Here is a 20,078-nt window from a genome sequence, read left to right on the forward strand (position 1 = left end):
TCTTAAGCTTCCATCTAAGACCTTACTAGCTTTATTCCAAGTTTTGGCATATTCTGAACCAATGTGCCCAATTATGTGGTAAATATTCATTTGGATTTGGCCTGTCTTCTTTACTTTTACCATCTTAGTAGATGGTAACAGAATCAAGTCATGATTCCTTCTCTCAAGTAGCTTATGTGTATATGGATGGTTAAGCTATGTGCCTGTAATGAAGTCAGAACACAAACACCATGGCAGGTAACAGTCTGAACACAGTCTAATCCAGATGCACCTTACTGTCTCCCCTCAGCACATCCCATCCACGCTGGAGTGCCTGAGCCGCTCCACGCTGCTCTGTGTCTCAGCCTTGGCCGTCATCTCCTATGTCACACCTGTCTTCCTGGTGGCCCTCTTGCCCCTGGCTGTTGTGTGCTACTTCATCCAGAAGTACTTCCGGGTGGCATCCAGGTGATGGCAGCACTTGCCAACTTTAGGGGGTGGGTAGGGAATACTTTGTAACAGGCAGTTTGGTATACTTGCTATAGAATTATCATCCTAAAAGTAGTAGAATCATCTCTTCCCCCAAAAAAATAGAAATAACAGATTAACTGTGATGTAAATATCCATATTGACTCCCCTAACATGATTATCTGTTAGCATACACAAACACTGCAGTTCATATCTAAATTATTTCCTTGAGAGATATGGTCAGGAATGGGATTGCTAGGTCAGGGTGTGTACACCTTTATGTCCTTCGTTTCATTTTGCCAAGATGCTTTCCACAGGGTTGCATGATTCCAGGAGCCTGGCTGATTTAGGAACCAGACTAGTTTCCAATACACCTGATAAGAGAGGTGTTACTGACCCACACTTCCCAGCTAGCGGACTCCAAGCATGGCTGGAAGACTGTCCCAGACATTTCCATTGGTCATATTTGCCCTCTCGCCTTGGAGCCATGTATACCCCTTTCCTACTCAAAATTTTCTAGAAAGAGAGAAATAGCTTTTAACTCTAAACTCTATTTGGTGATTATACTGTTTCTAAATTCGCCTCCCCCAAAACAGACTGTAAATAATGTCAGAAAATTGAGACTATATCTTCTCAAGAATTTCCCCCTCTCATAGTAAGCAGGCATTACTATTTGTTTAGTAGCTCAATAGATTAAAATGTAGAAATCTGTTATGTATGTGTAAAGGAGGAATTAAATATACATTGAGGTTGTCATATTGCTCTGTCTAAGGCAATTCTCATAAACTAACTAATAGCAACTCCTCTCTAAATACTCATTAATACTTAAATAAAAATTCTAGTTGAAGTATCTATACAGTTAGGTGCTGGTGGCTCACATCTGTAATTCTCCTCAGAAGGCTAAAATCTGAGGATCGCAGTTCAAAGCCACCTGGGCAGAAAAGTCCATGAGACACAAAAATCTTGCACGTTTATGTGCCTCAAGTGGCTTGAAGCTGTGATCCTGAGATCTTGGCCTTCAGAGTATCTAAGGTTGAGAACATGAGCCACTGGCACCTGCATTCTTTATTTAAAACAAAACCACACTATTCTCCAGGAAGTTCTCTCTGGGAGTGATTCTGTTAAACTCATAGATTAAAAAAAAAATTGGAGGAAAGTTTTAAAGATCCTCTAAGCTACTATTTGTCAAATTGCCATTTACAACAAATAATGGGTCATGAAATCAGTATCATAGCTCACAACTAGCACTTTAAAATGATGAAATAGAGAGGGTATGTATGTCTGTATTCATATAATAATAGCAAGCTATACTTTGTGAAAACTTTGTTTTGTTCATGTAGGAGTGACATTACTGATTTGTGATATAAAATACATTTCGTATGCAGGTTGTGGTTAGAAAGGTTGAGTACTCTTCCCAAGTGTATGTAGCTGAGTAGAAACAAGAGTCAAAATACTGATCAGTAACAATAATTATTAAATTTAGATGCATTCTGACCACAATCACCTGCCCTACGGGACCAATGTTTGTATAAATGGCTTTTTGCTTGAACAATCCAGAACCCCCTGGCACCAAAGAGGAACATAATACATTGATATTAACAGAATTCTAGTGGCTTTTCAGACACCCTACTGTACTTTGTATTTGAAGAGTTAGAAAACAATGTAGTACAGGCTGTTCTACAAAGTTTATTTCTTCTGCCAGAGGAAATGTTCTCCCTATTCCTCTGGTTTCTACTCTGGTCCTGGAGATGAATGCCTGGGAAAACTAGACTGCCCCACCCTGGTGTATAGTCAAAGAACAGCTGTAGGGAAAGAAGGATGCCCTGATGCCATGGAAACATCTGGCTTCTCCCTCCCCTACAAGTTTTCAGACTTTAGACTGATGCAAAGCCTATCTTGGTCCTTGGGAGAGGAGGGATTTGATTTGGCCTTTCCATTCCCTTGACAAACTATCTCAGCTGTCTACCTGGAAAATGGAGCCAGCACTCCCTGCCTCACCTTTCCTCAGTGCCAGGCTGTACAATAGGAGCCCAGACCCAAATGTGAGCTGACAAATGCATAGGAAGACAGGAGCGAAGCCTCGCAAGCTCTAGTTGAGCGTTTTACATTCAGTACTCAGCCTGATGTACAGGTCCCTTTGTCCTCCCTCTCTGCAGGTGAGAAACTGAGACCTGGAGAGATGAAGCTGCCAGCCCACATCCTGCTAGGTGGAGCTGGGATGCACACCTGGCTGCACCCTGACCCATCCTCCTCACCATTCTGTTCTGCTCCTGGGCACAGGGACCTGCAGCAGCTAGATGACACCACCCAGCTCCCACTGCTCTCCCACTTTGCTGAAACCGTCGAAGGCCTCACTACCATCCGGGCCTTCAGGTAGGAGCCCAGATCCTCCCTTCTCTCGAGACAAGAATAGAATGGAGGAGGGCAGGGTCACAGGTCACGAGATTCAATTGAAAGCACTCTTCTAAGGAAGGTCCCCTTCCCAGGACCTTCCTAGGGACAAGCCCAAGGCCTTTGTGAGCCAAGAGCATAAAAAGAAACAAGGCCGGGCAAGTCTCTATGTATTAATGCTAGAAAGGCCTTGGTTCCCTGGCACCAGCCTTGGGGCTTCTGGGGATGAAATTCTCCTGTGTCAAATGCTACTCCCATTCATTGTACACAGCACGATCTCAATACACAAGTAAGGAAATTGAAGAACAGACTTGAGCCTCCTGGCTCAGCCAATAAACACCTACCATAGATACTGAGCTCCACACCAGGCACTAAAGAAATGAATCAGGTAAACCACTGCCCAGGAGGCAGTTACAGACTAGATTTAGAGCATCCCAGAACAAATCCATGTGACAGCACTCTGCTAGATGATCAGTAGATGCATAGAAGGAAGAACTAATCATCAGGGACTTTACAGTGGACAGGTCACAGGCTCTAGGACTCCAGGAATGGGTAAGAGTTCATCATGCTGGAGGAATTATTGTAAAACTTCAGTACCCTGTCACCTCTGGCCACCTTGTGTGGTGGTGTTGGTCTGGACAGGAGTCTCTGAGGCTGCAGGGGAGTGGAAGAGGCCATTGCTGCTCTCAGCCAAATCTTAGTAGTATCTATTGGAGTATCTCTCTCCCTTGCAGCCAGGACAGAGACTCCTGACCCAGAATGTTGGACTCTAGTCTCTAAACCTCACCTAGATACTGATAGCAAGTTATTTTTAGAATGGCACAGCTGCACAGGGTGTGACAATAACCATGTGACACAAAGCCCTGTGTCCAGGAGGCTCCAGACTAGCCATTGGCTCAGAGACACTTGTAACTTCTCCCCCAACCCAGAAGCCTAGGGTCATCCTGGGAAAGGTTCCTGAGCCTCTGGCACAATGCTACCATCTCCACTCACTGCTAGGTAATGTGAGCCAATAGGAGGACACCTCTTAAAAATCTCAGTAAAGCAGAGCTGAGCTGAGCAATCCCCTAGCTGTCACTGACTGAGCATTCCCTGCCCTTTACAAACCCATGCTTCTTCCACTTGGAGGCCTTGGAGCCAGTCACATGGTTCTAGAGTTGGCTTCTAGCCACCTTCTCATCTCAGTCCTGAATTTCCACAGGTCCCACCACTTCCAGCTCTTTCCAAATCCCTTGGCCTAGCTGCTCTGTAGCTTTACAATTGGTGTCCAAAGGTCTTGGGGCTGGGCAGAGAGTATGACTTTCCTAAAGTGGGCTGGACCTCTTGTGAAGATTCCAGCACCCCGTTACCCACCTCAGATCAAGGCTGAGCTCGAGCCAAGCCTGTGGTCAGCCAGAGGAGCTGCTGCCCAGGGGAGGTCTCTCACTCCTGACACTGACACCGTGAATGTTTTCTAAGTGAATGGAAGACTTTTAATCACCCCTGTGTCTAACTTGTTGGCTATAGCCCAACAGCCTGCCCTGTTGATAACAAGTGTTTATTGATTCCACACTTCCAGAGTACCAAATGCTATGTGTGCATGATTGTATTTAATCAACAGCTTTATAACATAGGTATGGGAAGCCATGTTCTATAGATGCAGGATTGAGAACCAGAGAGGCTACACAAACAGAGTTGATGCAAGGCTTGGAACCCAGCTGATTTGCCCTTCTAGACTTTCACAAGATGCACTGTTGGGGTTGTTGTTGTTGTTCGTATGTTTTGTTCTGTTTTGTTTTTGTTTTTTGCTTACAAGAGTTTCTAATCCTCAGCCCTGGGCTTGATGAAATTATTGGCTCAGAGGTTCTTTCAGTACATACAGGAACTATTACTTTTGTCCATGAAGAGACCGAATCTCCATCCTGACACAGTCATGACATTAAGACTCCAAACTGGGTTAGCCCTACTTTAAAAGTGGGCTTTTCTGCACAGTTCTCAGGTGCACACACTTACAGCCGGAGTGTGCTCGCTCACCCCCAGACTCTTCAATCGTGCACATAAGCCCTCAGACCCACACATACTCAGCCTCAGCCTCCTCTTCCACATATCTGCACTCACACACACACACAGTCACATGTACAGTTGGTTTTTTTTGGCGGGGGAGTGGGTCCAGTCGTAGGGCCTGAACTCTGGGACTAGGCGCTGTCCCTCAGCTCTTCAGCTCCAGGCTAGCGCTCTACCACTTGAGCCACAGCGCCACTTCTGGCTTTTTTCTTTTTTTTGCTTATGTAGTGCTGAGGAATTAAACCCAGGGCCTCATGCATGCAAGGCAAGCGCTCTGCCACTGAGCCACCTTCCCAGCTACCACATGTACAGTTGTACAAGATATATAGTTGCACACTCCCACATTCTTTTTTTTTTTTTTTGTCAGTCGTGGGGCTTGAACTCTGGGCCTGAGCACTGTCCCTCAGCTCTTCAGCTCAAGGCAAGCACTCTACCTCTTGAGCCACAGTGCCACTTCCAGTTTTCTAGTGGTTTATTGGAGATAAGAGTCTCATGGACTTTCCTGCCTGGGCTGGCTTTGAACCGTGATCCTCAGATCTCAGCCTCCTGAGTAGCTAGGATCCCTCATACTTCTTATCTACCCACACACATCAAACATTTGGCCATGCAATCATGAACTTCAGAGACTCACTTCACTATCGGCACACACACATGCCCTCCAAATAGAAATAATCCAAGCTGAACAGCTTCATAAGTAAAAGTAAATGTCCAACAATAATTCCTGGTTTCCTTTGAGTCCCTAAGATTGATTTTAGCAGATCAGTAGTAGTGAGATGTCTTCTCTTTCCCTCATCATGAAGTGTTCCTCTGAGTCCTCCAGGCCTGCCCCATTCCATCAAGGTCTGAGGGAAGTGGCTGGGGGCCCAGGCAGAAAGAGGAGGCAGGGTCCATGAACAGTGAGACAGGAAAATGCAGTGAGTGTCCAGGGTGAAAAAGAAACCTAGAGCTCCCTACACAGAGAAATCCTATCTTCCTATATATGAATATATATATATATAATATATATATATATTCAATGACAAAGCCAGGTGTTGATAACAAATTTGACCTGCTCTGTATCCTCAAGGTTTTTCCAGTTTGGTGAATGAGATGAGTCAGAAACAGCTACAGAAGCAAATGTACAAGTAGATCACATACTATGCAAAGCCAGGTGTTGATAACAAATTTGACCTGCTCTGTATCCTCAAGGTTTTTCCAGTTTGGTGAATGAGATGAGTCAGAAACAGCTACAGAAGCAAATGTACAAGTAGATCACATACTATGCAGTTAATCAGCTGCATAGATGGAGAATTGGGGAAAAGGGCACTTTGGGTAAAGGAATGTCCAGTAAAAGCCTCTCAGAGGAGATATCAGTTGAGAAGTAACTAAACTTGTGAACATGAAGTGAGAAGATATTCTAGCAATTGGCAGAACCTGATCCAAAGGCCTTAGGGTAGAAAAGAGCTCAGTATTGTCAGACTAGCATTTGAAAAGGCCTCAGGTGGCTGTGGCATACTGAACAAGGGAGCTTATGGCAGAGATGAGTTCAGCAAGAGCTGGCTCACACAGGCCAGGCCCAGGGTAAGGAGGTGGTTCCTTACCCTAAAAGCAATGGGAGGCCATTGCTATTCTCAGTGGGGACAGTTTGTGATTTACAAGGTTGCTGCTGACAGCTCAGGAGAGAGAGGCCTGCTGGAAGATTACAGAACATCTGTTAGGGAGCTCATGTAATAGTCAAGTGGGCAGGAAGCAGGAGAGGTGTTGACAGAGGTAAGGATGGTTTGGGAGATAGATATAAGATGGCTTGTGATTGGATATGAGTCCTCAGTTACTGGCCTGAGAAACTAGGCAGATGGTGTTGCCCTTTAACATAGGGAAGACCTGACAAGAGGCAGAGGTGTTTGAGTGAACAAGAGTATGAAGGACGTAGAAATTGACAGGTTAGAATAAGTTGGAAGGAGCTGGGCAGGCCTTCCAGAAGGTGTGGTACATGTACAGTGATCGAGATAGCATGTCTGGGGCTGATGAGACCCAGACAGCCTCACTGTAGGAAGGGAGGGTCCCAGGATCTACGCAGTCCAACATCACTGCCTCAGAACCTCCTCTTCCTCTCCCCAGGTATGAAGCCCGGTTCCAGCAAAAGCTTCTTGAATACACAGACTCCAACAACATCGCCTCCCTCTTCCTCACTGCTGCCAACAGGTGGCTAGAAGTCCGCATGGCAAGTGCCAATGGGAGTGTGGAGTCTGGGCAAGAGCCAAATGTGGGCTAGGGGTGGGAAGAGAAGATGGGGCAGTAGATCATGGATCCTTCCTGCTCTCCAGCCCTGACAGCGTCTCTGCCTGTGGGCTTCTGTGTCTGAGGTGTATACCAAGAGCAAAACTAGTTTGTGTAACTGTGTGGGTACAGAGTTAAAGAATAGTAGTGAGTGGGGGGTGAGGGGCGTGCGCACATAGCAGGCCACTTGACACAGACATATGTGTACATGTGGGGCCCCTCAGTGAGTCACCCCTGCTCAGAGAGCGGGGAGTGGAAACTTGGGGCACAGGCTAGCTCCCGTGCATCAGCTTTCACCGGCTTCCAGTGTGTGTGATGTGTGAGTGCTGGTTTGGGGTGGGGCTGGCTGAGCTGCTCTCTGCCCAGGGAGTGAGGAGGGATGGGGCTACTGTGGCTCCAGCTCCAAGTGCCGGGGCCAGCTGCTCTCCCTCCACAGGAATACATTGGTGCATGTGTGGTACTCATTGCGGCCGCCACCTCCATCTCCAACTCCCTGCACAAGGAGCTCTCCGCTGGCCTGGTCGGTCTGGGTCTCACTTATGCACTAATGGTGAGTAGCTGGAAGTCAGGGTGGGGTAAGATCAGACATCTGCTCTCAGGATCCCAGGGCCCTTCTGCAACCGAGACCTGGGACTGTCCCTCTCCAGGCCTTCCCATGTAGCCAGAAAGACTGACAGGGCCCAGAGACCCCGGACAGGTAGTGAATAAGAAGCCATAGTCACTGTGACCCTTATCATGCCCCCAGGGAGGCCACTCTGAACTGGTGGACAGCAAGAAAGTATCTAGGGGCTCCCGACCCTCAGCTTACTAGAGAGCTTTGTTGATCCAGGGCAAAACTAAGGGAATCCTGAGTGTCTGTGACTGGCTTACTCCACACAGGTCTCCAACTACCTCAACTGGATGGTGAGAAACCTGGCAGACATGGAGATCCAGCTAGGGGCTGTGAAGCGTATCCATGGGCTCCTGAAAACAGAGGCAGAAAGCTATGAGGGGCTGCTGGGTGAGAGCGTGAGAACTCCTGGGGAAGGATCTGAAGGAGGGAATGGCCGGAAGGAGGGGTGGAAGCCTGCGAGTAATGGCACTCCAGATAGTAGGTGTGGCCCAGCCCGGTGGCTGACCCCCAACCTCTCCCCCCACCCCCAGCACCATCACTGATCCCTAGGAACTGGCCAGACCAGGGGAAGATCCAGATCCAGAACCTGAGTGTGCGCTACGACAGCTCTCTGAAGCCTGTGCTGAAGCACGTCAATGCCCTGATCTCCCCAGGACAGAAGGTCAGACAGAGGGCCCAGGAGGGCAAGCAGAGGGGTGGCTCAGAGTCACCTTGTGCACTTCCAGATCTCCTCCAGACCTCGCGCCTCTTCAGACCCCCAGATTCTTGGCTCTGGGCCTGTCACTCTGACAAGATTCCTTCTCCCCTTCCTCTTCTCGTCTTGCTGTTCTCAGGCCCTGGCTCCTCAGCTACCCACCAAAAAATGAACCCCCTGAGCAGCCCTGACTTAGAGGGGCTTTGTCAGGGACTTCTTCATCTGAGCTTCAGCGCATGGGCTTAAGATGGAGATGAAGGCTGCTCTTGACCTCAGGGAGGAAGATACTATCTAGACTTCTGACTCAGTTCTTCCCATGTCCTACCTCACTAGACCCATCTTTCTCATACTGCTCCCTCCATTCATCTCTTTATCTCTCATAGTCTGTGGCTGTCTATTTCATTATCTCTTACCTCTTACCACCACCTCAAGCCTCTTTCCATCTGTCCTTGCTTCACTTGTCTTTCTATGTTGCTATCTCTATCTCCATATTGTTCTCTTGTTTTAATTTCTGCAGGGATCCAAGATCTAGGAAGCAATGCATGGGGTTGGAGCTGCCCCAGGTTTAAGGTGGGGAATACACAGAGATATCCCTGCACACCAAATCTGTGTTCTCTTGCTACACCCATGCAATCTCAGCTCCCTTGCAGCTGCACACCAGACAGACCCAAACCCACACACTAGGCCCAGACAAGAGGATATGTGCACCCTGCACTTTTCTCGGGTCCTCATGTGAGCCAGTAAGCCCAAGCCTGTAACCTAGCCTGGCCAAAGCTAGCTAGTCAGAAAACCAAGACAAGAGGCAATGCTGTGACCTCCCACACCTGAGCACACACCCCAAGTCCAACACTCAAGGCCCCTCTCAGCAGCCCCCAGAGCCACAGCAATGCACCTGCTTCTCTCTTTCCAGATTGGGATCTGTGGTCGTACAGGCAGTGGGAAGTCCTCCTTCTCACTTGCCTTCTTCCGCATGGTGGACACCTTCGAAGGTAAGCGAGTGGATGTGCCCACCAACGGGACCTCCATCCTGCCCTCTGGCCAGATGTCACATCAGGCCCAGTCACTGCCTTCATCTGCATCCTCATGGGGACTGTGTCTCAGGCTGAACCCAGTCACAGTACTGCCCTCACCCTGGTGGTGGTCCACCTGTGCCATCTCCTCCATGCAGGCCGCATCATCATTGATGGCATTGACATCGCCAAACTGCCTCTGCACACCCTGCGCTCGCGTCTCTCCATCATCCTTCAGGACCCCGTCCTCTTTAGTGGCACCATCAGGTGAGTCCCAGCTACTCCTCATCCCTGCCCCAGCTCTGAGCTGGCTCAAGTCCCTTGGATTTATAGCTCAAAGCACCCTAGAGAGACAGGAGCAACACTTTCACGCCCTTCCCATTAGGCCCAAGAAGCCACTGGTGAGGCCCTTTTGCCAGCTCTTGAATGCTGCCCTCCACCACTGCCTTTACCTTGGTGCTCCCCACCCAGCCAGACCCCCCAAGTCACTCAGTTTTTATCCACAACCCCTTCACCACCTTCACCCTCTGAGAGGCCATGGGGAGAATTCAGCAGCAGGACTCTACTCCTCTCCCTGTGGACTTTCCGTACCCTTCTCCAGATTTAACCTGGACCCAGAGAAGAAATGCTCTGACAGCACACTGTGGGAGGCCCTGGAGATCGCCCAGCTGAAGCCAGTGGTGAAGGCACTGCCAGGAGGCCTGGGTAACCATTCCTGGCACTAATGGGCTCTGGATGGTGGAGGAGGGAAGCCTTACACTCAGGTCTTAGTGAGTTCAACTTGAGAGCCTGGAGTCACCAAGACCCCTAAGTCCACTGAGTTCTACCTTTCACAATACAGAAAGGTCACAAGTTACATAACTGGACAGTTCAGGGTCTGGCTCCTCCTGCAAACCAAGGCTGGGGGCGGGGGGGGGGTGAAGAGGAGGGAAAGAGGGTCAGGGAGAGCGAAGACAACAGCTGTCACTGTAAGATGGAGGTTGCAAGTCTCCAAAACCACAGGTGGTGTCTTCAGGCCTGCTTTGTCCCATCTGCCTGCTGAGCTAGTTCTGGCCTGGAAGAGGAGAGAACACAGAGAAATCATAGACACAGGACACTGGATGGATCTTGCTGGAAAGACTTCTCCCTTCCAGGCCTCAGCACAGGCCTTGGTGTGTTTGTGTGTGCAGCCTGCTCCAAGCTCAGTGAGCTGACTAAGCTTTGGCTTCAGTGGATCACTCCCCCACACCATGGCCCCCACACATATTGCAGACACTCTTGCCCTTCTTAAGACATCGCAGCACCATTTCAGTGCACACCATAGTGGGGGAGGGTGAGACTTCTCACTCTAATCCCTACATCCATGTTATGTCAGGTGCACAGACATGTGCTTACTGACACACAGCCACACACTCATGCCTGTCCACACACTTCCCTACAGTTCAAAATGAACTCAGCCCTGCTTCCCTCCCCTCCTGGATGCTTTCAGATGCCATCATTACAGAAGGTGGGGAAAATTTCAGCCAAGGTCAGCGACAGCTGTTCTGCCTGGCTCGGGCCTTTGTGAGGAAGACCAGCATCTTTATTATGGATGAGGCTACAGCTTCCATTGACATGGCTACGGTTGGTTCTGGGCATAGCTGTGGGGCGTCGGCTATGGAAAAGGTCTTAGTGAGATGTCAGGGATCCGATTACACAAAGTAGTCCTAAGGTTCAGGTTGCACTTAACATCAAGTGTGACACAGCAGCACAGGCAAAAGAAAGGGTGGGGGGACCCTGACTCCATCTAGGAAGCATTCACACCCACATAGACTCCACACCAGCATGCAGAGCACAGACTCCCATCCCAGCAGGCTGAGACTTAGCCGCTGAGTGCTGGGTGAGCATGGTCAATCCTACTGGGACTTGGGCTAGATAGAAGCAGGACACGGAGGTAGGACTGGGGTCAAATGGGTCCCCCATGGGCAGGTGAGCCAATAGCTGCTGCCTCCACCTACAGGAGAACATTCTTCAGAAGGTGGTGATGACGGCCTTTGCAGACCGCACTGTGGTCACCATCGCGGTAAGGAGCCCTTCAGTGGGGTGAGAAGGCCACACGCTGAGCTGGTCTCCTTCAAGGAAGGACCCTGGAACAGTTCAGGACAAGAGTCTAGAGTGCTACCAGAGAGCTAGGGCAGGATTTGGGGAGTGGGCAAGATCTGCACCTATACTCCCCTCAGACCATCCCTCTTTTTCTCCAGATTCCAAGATCCACCCCTGTCCCAAGGCCCCAGGAACCAGGCTGGGCTACTTCTCCACAGGAAGGGTGGGGGAGGTCTCTGAGTCTGGAAGCCTGGAGATGAGGGCAGAGCTGGAGGGAGAAAAGTTGTATTAATGATAAGGACCTGGGTCACAGCCCCTTCCTGCCACAACAGTGGGACATGGGGCCTCTTCCTTCAAGCTGCAGGAGGGAGCTCTTAGTTGCTACCCTGCCCCTTCCCTACCTACCTTCCCACCCCTGACCAGCCCCTCCTGCCTGCCCAGCATCGAGTACACACCATCCTGAGTGCAGACCTGGTGATCGTCCTGAAGCGTGGAGCCATCCTGGAGTTTGACAAGCCAGAGAAGCTGCTCAGCCAGAAGGACAGCGTCTTTGCCTCCTTCGTCCGTGCAGACAAGTGACCCATCAGAGCACAAGGGCCACCACACGCTCACCCTGCCCCATCCTTGCCTGGGTTTTCTAACTGTAAATCACTTGTAAATAAAGAGATTGATTATTTCCTTTTCTTTCTTCCTTTTTTCTTTTTGTTGTTGTGAAACTGGGACTTGAACTCAGTACCAGACACTTTGCTCATGGGCTGACACTGTACCAACTATACCAACTGACCCGTGTTTCCAACCCCTGATTATTTCCATTTTTATGACCTTAGCAGACAAGGATTTCGGTGCACTGTGGACGCAGCAGGCAAGGCTGCTTCTGACACATGGCAGCGCTGAAGACACTGTGTGAGCATGGACAAAAGCGTGTTCCTGCTTTGGGAAGTGAGGGTTGTGTGGATCTGTTTGGGCTACTACAACAAAATACCACCACAGACTGGGTAACTTTAACAACAGAAATTTATTTCTCACAGGTGTTGGCAGCTTTGGTTTCTCCTGAGGCCTTTGTCCATGGCTTGTAGCCATCTCTCTGTGTCCTCATGTGGCCTTTCCCTTGGTCTTTCAGTGTCTGTCTATCCCTCCCTTCATCTCTCCTCTTCTTCTATCCCTGACTCTCCTTATAAAGACACCAGTCACAATGATATAGGGTTCCATCTTTCCTACTTCATTAAGCCTTCTTACCTTCTTGCCAAATACAATTATACTGGGAGCTAGGTCTTCAACCTATGAACTTGGGGGTGGGGGGGAGAGACAGTTCAAGCCACTGCCAGGATGATAACATTTCTGTGGTGACCTCATCAGATAAAGTAATAGATCTCTATCCAGTTTGGTCCTCTTCCTTCTCACTTTTATTCTTTTTTTTAATTGTTTATTGTTGTTATAAAGGTGATATATAGATGGGTTAGTTATATAAGTCTAGTGCTAAGTACATTTCTCTTTGGACAGTGTCACCCCTTCCTTCCCTCACTCTTATTCTTGCATTAAAACTATGCAGCCTCATGCTCTGGGTCAGCACTAATTCCATTGCACATGGCAGGAGCCTAAATCAAAGTGGCTTAAACAAAAACTTAAACGTATTATGTTTAAACTTATTACGGTATGTAACCTAAGAGACCAGGAGGTCTTCAAGCATATGAGACTCCAGGGATATGTTTCCACTTCTGGGTTCCATTTTTCTCCCTTTCCTGATGGCAGATGGCCACTAGCAGCTCCAACTTATATCCTACTTCAGGGCAAAGAAGAGGAAGAAGAGATGATGTTTCCCAATAGTTTCATCAAAAATATTGGGAGCTAATCTCAGTAGACCCACTTTGGTCACATTGCTACTCACTGATCAGAGGGCTGGAACACACTGACTGGCCAGGCCTAGACCCCCAGCCCCATCTCTCTATTCCCTGGGCAGGGCATTCAGAAGTGACAGAAGTCTGGTCCTTGTAGCATCTGTACCACAAGTCATCCAGATGGTAGCTGGGAGATCTGGGGATCTAGACACCAAGGGACCAAAACTTTTATCTGCATCAGGAAATGGGAGTACACACCTGCATCCAGCCAAGAAATGACAGATGCTTATTTACCTACCATTTTATGTCTTAAGGCAGCAACTCTCTTGAGTCTGAAAGTCAAAGCTGCACAATACAAGGAAAACCTGCCCATCTGGAGGGGGCCCAGCACAGGCTGGTGTGGAAGTGTTGTGAGCAGAGGAGCTCAGGACCACAGAGCACTTCAAGGTCTGGCAGGCTGGGAAAGGTAAGATTTGAGCTGGGTGTGGGTGGGTAGGAATCAGATAGGCAGAGGGTTAGAAGGGCAAGGGGTAGACTAAGTTATGATGGAGAAAGTGAGTTAGGAGTGTCCATGATCAGAGAAGCAGGGAAGACATCAGCTCAGAGGAATGCAAGGACAAAGAGTATGAAACAGGCCTACAGGAAAAGGGTTTTGAGCCAGAAAGAAACCTAACAAGTGCAGTGTGTAGGGGACGTGAGTATTAGCCAGCATGGGACAGAGTAGAGTAAGATGATGAACACTTTGGATAGGAGACTGATAGTCCTGTCAAGGGGGGGCATTGACTAGCTGGGCTCCAGGGCCATGCCAGGGCCTGGCCTTCACAGCTCTGAGCTGCCTCTGGTAGGTTAGCAGCTTCCTCCAAAGTGGGTTTCTAGGAGAAAAGCCCATAAGGGGCAAGAAGACTCTACCCTTCCCCAAGCCCATCCACCTCAGGTGATTAAAGTGGCAGGGCCATGACAGGAAGTCTTGTGAGAATGCCCAAGGTCATCCTCACTCAAACCCTTCCATTATGCTTTGGTGGTTTACCTGCTTTGACCTGGATTCTCCATAGATGGGCCATCCCTGCTGACTGTCACTAGAACTGATTCTTGCACCTGCCTCTGTTTCATTCACTGTCCCAGTTCTACCATTTGGGCCAGGCAAAATTACTAAACCAGTCATGCTTCAAACCTTTGGTTTGGTGTTTTGTTTCTGAGATAGGATCTTTTCATCCCTGCCCTGGTGGGGCTTGAACTCAGGACCTGAGCGCTGTCCCTGAGCTTTTGTGCTCAAGGCAAGCACTTTGAGCCATAGTATCACTTCTGATTTTCTAGTGGTTAATTGGACATAAGAGCCTTTCCTGCCTGGGTGGGACCATGATCCTCCCATCTCAGCCTCCAGAGTAGCCAGGGTTACAGGCATGAGCTACAAGTACAATTTTTCCTAGTCTGGCTTCTGTCTTCTGAGTATTACAGGTATGAACTACCAACCCCACCTGCAAATATTCTTTTGTAAGGGCTAACAAAGTACATTTGCTTCAGAGATTTCTCAAGTAACTGTCTTTCCTTGATCTTCCTGCTTAGCTCAACATGATTTCCTCTTCTACCTTAGGCACTGCATCTCTCTTAATACAGCCAAAGACGACACCCTTGGTGGCAGGGTTTCCTTAGGATGCAAGTAGGTATGGGAAATAGGAAAACTCACTCTCATCAATATTAAAGTGGCCCACTGTGGCCCATATCCCCAATCTTCCTATTTCATTCCAGCCCCTTGCCTCAAGCCCCCACTCCAACAAATGCTCACTTAAGGGCAAGAGTTTCCTCTCTAAGGGTCTAAACCCAGGAGTGGGTGGAGCCATTGGTTAGCCAACAATTCACAGGGCAGTCCTAGGTTGATGCCTGCAATAGAAACATCAATCCTGTCCAGGTTAACAGCCTGGGGCTGACAGTGTCCAAACTCACCCTGAAACAGCCACTCTGTATAGCCTCACAGGCTACAGTGTGAATATTATAAAGCAAGTGGCAGTAGCTTAAACTCTCTTTAAAATGGGGGAAGGGACTGGAGCTTATCAATGTTTAAGATGTGTGTGTGTGTGTGTGTCTGTGTGTATCCCTTTACATTTATTTAGTGTACATTACCATGGTAACCTAGTAACTTTCCTTTTTGTCGTTTAATAAAGCAGTTTATGAATACAATACATCTTAATCAATGTCACCCCCTCTCAATATTCTCACACAACCCTCCCCTACCCATCCCTTTCCCTCCCTCTTCTTACTTTTGTAAGCTATACATTGGATTCTCGACTGTATTCTCCCCCACTTCTCCTCATTCAGATGACTACCCTGTTCCTTTGACCCCACCTCCACTCCTTCCCAGTACCAGCTTCCTCATGTTGGTTCTGTTGTTGTTGGTTTTGCTGAACTTTGATTTTTGCCTTTCTAAGGAATTGCACTATTTGAGCTCTCCCCAAAGTGTGTGTGTGTGTGTGTGTGTGTGTGTGTGTGTGTGTGTGTGTGTGTGTGTGTGTGTGTGTTAAGCAGACAGGGATTCCGTGCTTTCAGGAAATTCTCAGAGGATCTAAGACTAAGAAAAGACTGAGTGTCTCCCAAAGAGAAGCTGCTGTCAGTTGGGAAGTCCTGGGGTCGTCTAACGCCCCCCGCCCCGCGCCCAGCCCCGGGTTGGTGATGCCACCACTCCGGGTCTCTTTCGCCTGGGAACCTAGCTAGGGCTGCATTAGAGGCAGTGATGACCCAACCGCGGACATGGAAAGGGACCGAGGGGAGCCCGGACGATGGTGACTGCTGTCCCAGAGCAGGAGAAAGGTCACGCTTCTTGGCTGCGCCCCAGTTTCGTAGTGGGGGCCGAAGGAATCTCTTTTAACCCATCCTGATTGGACAAACCCCAGGGCTGCGTCTAGAGGCGGAGGCTGGGGCGGGGTCGGGGCGGCGCGGGGCGGGGCTTGCGCCTGGGCCCGCCCCCTCTCCCTCTCCGGAGCAGGTCGGGCTCCCCCTGGCGGCGCAGGCTTGCCTCTCCGCTCCGCGTGCGCCTCCCCCCACCCGTGTCTCCGGCCCCCACCTTGCACAGGTCGGTATCTGTGCACCGACCGACAGACAGACAGACAGGCGGGGAAACCAGCCGGCGGCGAGCACCCGGGCGGCGGGAGGGGCGGGGAGGCGACGGCTGTGGTTTGAGGAGCAGGAGCAGGTGCGGCAGCGGCGGCGGCGGCTGCGGCGGCGAGCGCGGGCGGAGCCAGGACGAGCGGCGGGCGGGGGCCGCGGCGCCGGCGGGCGTGCGGCGGGGCAGCCGGGGAGGCCAGGGCTGGGGCGAGCTGGGCCGGGGCGGCGGGGGGCGAGGGGATTCGGAGTGGCGCGGCGTGGTGGGGCGGGGGCGGGGGGTGACTCCGGAGGGCGCAGGATCCCAAGGAGACGGAGAGGACGAGAGCTGGGGGAGGCTCCGGAGCGCGGCCGGGGCTGGGGCGGGGGAGGTGGGCTGGGGCGGGCGGCAGACCTGGAGCCGCGGCCGGGCGCGATCGGGTCAGCCAGCTCAGAGGGGATGGGCACCCGAGCGGGAGAGGCGGGAGGAGCGTGGGGGTGGCGTGCGATCTGGGGACTTGGTGAGATCCCGAGGTGTTAAGTTCTGAGGTGGCTCGGGAAGAAAGGCTGGGCGGGGGGGGGGGGGGAACCCGGGAGTGGGGGTCGGCCGGTGGAGGACAGCTTGGCCGGAATCCAGGGCCGGGTGGAGAGAGCAGGGGCGCTCACAAGGCCATGGGCAGGGGGGTTGAGTTGTGAGGCTGAGGCCGGGGCATCTCCGGGAGTAAAGTGGCTCCAAAGTGAGCGGGTCCCTCGGGCGGGAGGAGGGGGCTGACGAAGACCCCGGAGTGCTGCACTAAGCCAGGCCAGGGCGGTGCCCCCCCCCGCCACATGGGGGAAGCCCCTCCCCTGGGGTCACCGGAGCCATGCTGTCCCGCAAGGGAATCATCCCCGAGGAGTATGTGCTGACCAGACTGGCAGAGGACCCCGCGGAGCCCAGGTACCGGGCCCGGGAGCGGAGGGCCCGCTTTGTATCCAAGAAAGGCAACTGCAACGTGGCCCACAAAAACATCCGGGAGCAGGGCCGCTTCCTGCAGGACGTGTTCACGACGCTGGTGGACCTCAAGTGGCCCCACACGCTGCTCATCTTCACCATGTCCTTCCTGTGCAGCTGGCTCCTCTTCGCCATGGTCTGGTGGCTCATCGCCTTCGCCCACGGTGACCTGGCCCCCGGCGAAGGCGCCGCGGTGCCCTGCGTCACCAGCATCCACTCTTTCTCATCCGCCTTCCTCTTCTCCATCGAGGTCCAGGTAACCATTGGTTTTGGCGGGCGCATGGTGACTGAGGAGTGCCCCGTGGCCATCCTGATCCTCATCGTGCAGAACATCGTGGGGCTCATGATCAACGCCATCATGCTGGGCTGCATCTTCATGAAGACCGCGCAGGCGCACCGCCGCGCCGAGACCCTCATCTTCAGCAAGCACGCGGTCATCACCCTGCGCCACGGCCGCCTCTGCTTCATGCTGCGAGTGGGGGACCTCCGCAAGAGCATGATCATCAGCGCCACCATCCACATGCAGGTGGTCCGCAAGACCACGAGCCCCGAGGGCGAGGTGGTGCCCCTTCACCAAGTGGACATCCCCATGGAGAACGGGGTGGGCGGCAACAGCATCTTCCTGGTAGCCCCGCTCATCATCTACCACGTCATTGACTCCAATAGCCCGCTCTACGACCTGGCACCTAGCGACCTGCACCACCACCAGGACCTCGAGATCATCGTCATCCTGGAAGGCGTGGTAGAAACCACCGGCATCACCACGCAGGCCCGCACCTCCTACTTAGCTGACGAGATCCTATGGGGCCAGCGCTTTGTCCCCATTGTGGCCGAGGAGGACGGCCGCTATTCCGTGGACTATTCCAAGTTTGGCAACACCATTAAAGTGCCCACGCCTCTCTGCACAGCTCGCCAGCTTGATGAGGACCGCAGCCTGCTGGATGCCCTGACTCTCGCTTCGACCCGTGGACCTCTGCGCAAGCGCAGTGTGGCTGTGGCCAAGACCAAACCCAAGTTTAGCATCTCTCCAGATTCCCTATCCTGAGAGAGACATGGTCCCTCAGGCCCAGCACACGTGTATGTGTGCACAGAGGCAGTGTGATATGGTATGTAGAGCGATCTGGTGTGGGTCCCTTAGCCACTGTAAAAGCCTGCTGTGAGGTTGGATCCTCCTCAACTCAGCCTCTACGCTGCTTGTGTGCCCGGGGTGTGACAAGGCACTTGTCATTACCCTATTTCTGGCCTCAAGCAGCCTGTACTGGGTTATTTTTGTCCCTGCTCCTCCCATTCCCAGCTCAGGACTAGCTTACCCCTCTCTCCCTGCCCAAGGCTGAGGAGGCTGTAAGAGGCGCTGGGCCCTTACAACTCGTTCTCCAACCAGTCCTGCCCTCCGTGACCAGCCTGCTACAAGTAGGTGGCTGGGGGAAAACAGTACTTAGGTTTAGAGGTCTACTAGCCTGTTTCTGTGGTTCCAAGAAATACCTGTCCCTGAAGTAGTGATGGGCCTAGAGGGGTGAACCTGGCCAGCCCGGGAGGGCCGCATGGAGAGAGCACCTTCCAGCTGCAGCACTGCGCGTGGGGAGCCTTCTTCACGAGCAGGGACAGGTCAGGTTGGTAGGGTTCCCTCCAAAGCACAGATTCTAGCCAGGGAGGAGTAGGAAGCCAGGAGGGCCACGGTGAGCCCTTGCTGACCCCTGCACAGACATAGAGAACAGGAGATAGACCAGGGCCTCAGCCCTTCACTCCCTCCACCAATCTTCCACAGAGAGGGTGCATAGGCCAGGCCAACTGCTCCTTCCTATACTGTCTCCATCCTGGGAGGCTGGGATGTGCTGGGAAAACTGGTATAACAAGTAGAGAGACTGAGACCAGTGTTGTGCTGCTATACACAATAAGCCTCAAGCTGAAGTTTCCCTCAGACTCCCCACCAGGAACTGCTATTGCCCAAAGGGTGATGGGGGGGGCGTGTCTTGGGGCTGTTGGAGAAGGTGTTGGAAAGTTCAGGATGGTAGGGTTGAGGGGGCCCTGGGTTCTGTCTGGACTTCCAGAGCAATATTGTAGATATGTCCTTGCCCAGAATTCTGCTTCCCATTGTCAATAAAGCCTCCCCTCCAGGACCTGAAATCTGGGCTGTTCTTGCCAGGGAAGCAGTAAATGTGCTGGTGGAATGGGAGGGCAGGGCTAGCATCTGCCATCCCACATTCAAAAGGTACCATGCCCTAGCAGAAAGGCCAGGGAAGGGATCTGGAGCTGGACCATCTTCCACTAGCTCAGGGAGCATTTGCCCCTCTACCCAGGAGACCCCACACTACCAGCCTGTCTGGCCATCTCAACCTTTGGACATTTGCCATGCTTTAGAGCCCTGGACCCTGCTTTCCTCCCAGGAATCTGCTGGGAGGCTGAGATACCCAGGGAGAGGGGTAGGGGTATCAGACATTAATGGGGAGGGCTGAATTCTGGCTCTTCAGCCAGCTGTCTTGGGTTCAAATGCTGACTTAAGCTATATAAGTGTGCTCAAGTGATTTAACTTCTTTGTGTCTCAGTTCCCTCATCTATGCTAATTGTCCCTACCTCATAGAATTGTTGTGGGAACAGATAGAAGCACATGTAAAATGCGGAGTGCCTGGTCTATAATAAGTGCTCAATAAATGTTGAAATCTATTAA

At 51.4% G+C, this 20,078-nt stretch overlaps 2 protein-coding genes across 8 annotated transcripts in view; both read left to right on the top strand.

The window, feature by feature from the left end:
• Positions 1 to 12,198, top strand: part of Abcc8 (ATP binding cassette subfamily C member 8) — a 73,805-nt gene extending 61,607 nt beyond the window's left edge. For all 7 annotated transcript variants that reach the window (XM_070032788.1, XM_070032789.1, XM_070032785.1 and 4 more), the window contains 12 exons: positions 290 to 447; positions 2,728 to 2,820; positions 6,979 to 7,081; positions 7,574 to 7,687; positions 8,017 to 8,137; positions 8,281 to 8,411; positions 9,355 to 9,433; positions 9,613 to 9,721; positions 10,056 to 10,159; positions 10,923 to 11,056; positions 11,433 to 11,495; positions 11,957 to 12,198. In XM_070032788.1, coding sequence (XP_069888889.1) covers positions 290 to 447; positions 2,728 to 2,820; positions 6,979 to 7,081; positions 7,574 to 7,687; positions 8,017 to 8,137; positions 8,281 to 8,411; positions 9,355 to 9,433; positions 9,613 to 9,721; positions 10,056 to 10,159; positions 10,923 to 11,056; positions 11,433 to 11,495; positions 11,957 to 12,094 — 1,347 coding nt within the window. In that variant the 3' untranslated portion in view covers positions 12,095 to 12,198. The remainder of the gene's footprint in view (positions 1 to 289; positions 448 to 2,727; positions 2,821 to 6,978; positions 7,082 to 7,573; positions 7,688 to 8,016; positions 8,138 to 8,280; positions 8,412 to 9,354; positions 9,434 to 9,612; positions 9,722 to 10,055; positions 10,160 to 10,922; positions 11,057 to 11,432; positions 11,496 to 11,956) is intronic.
• A 4,836-nt stretch (positions 12,199 to 17,034) lies between these two features.
• Kcnj11 (potassium inwardly rectifying channel subfamily J member 11) lies at positions 17,035 to 20,078 on the top strand. The gene has a single exon (XM_070032796.1). The coding sequence runs from the start codon at positions 17,286 to 17,288 to the stop codon at positions 18,456 to 18,458; it is 1,173 nt and encodes a 390-aa protein (XP_069888897.1). The 5' UTR covers positions 17,035 to 17,285; the 3' UTR covers positions 18,459 to 20,078.

Source organism: Dipodomys merriami, unplaced genomic scaffold (genome assembly GCF_024711535.1).
Source record: "Dipodomys merriami isolate MVZ:Mamm:240054 unplaced genomic scaffold, mDipMer1.0.p SCAF_21, whole genome shotgun sequence".
NCBI lineage: Eukaryota > Metazoa > Chordata > Mammalia > Rodentia > Heteromyidae > Dipodomys > Dipodomys merriami.

Coding starts and splice junctions, on each gene's coding strand:
- Kcnj11 (XM_070032796.1), top strand. CDS start 17,286: ATGCTGTCCCGCAAGGGAATCATCCCCGAGGAGTATGTGCTGACCAGA.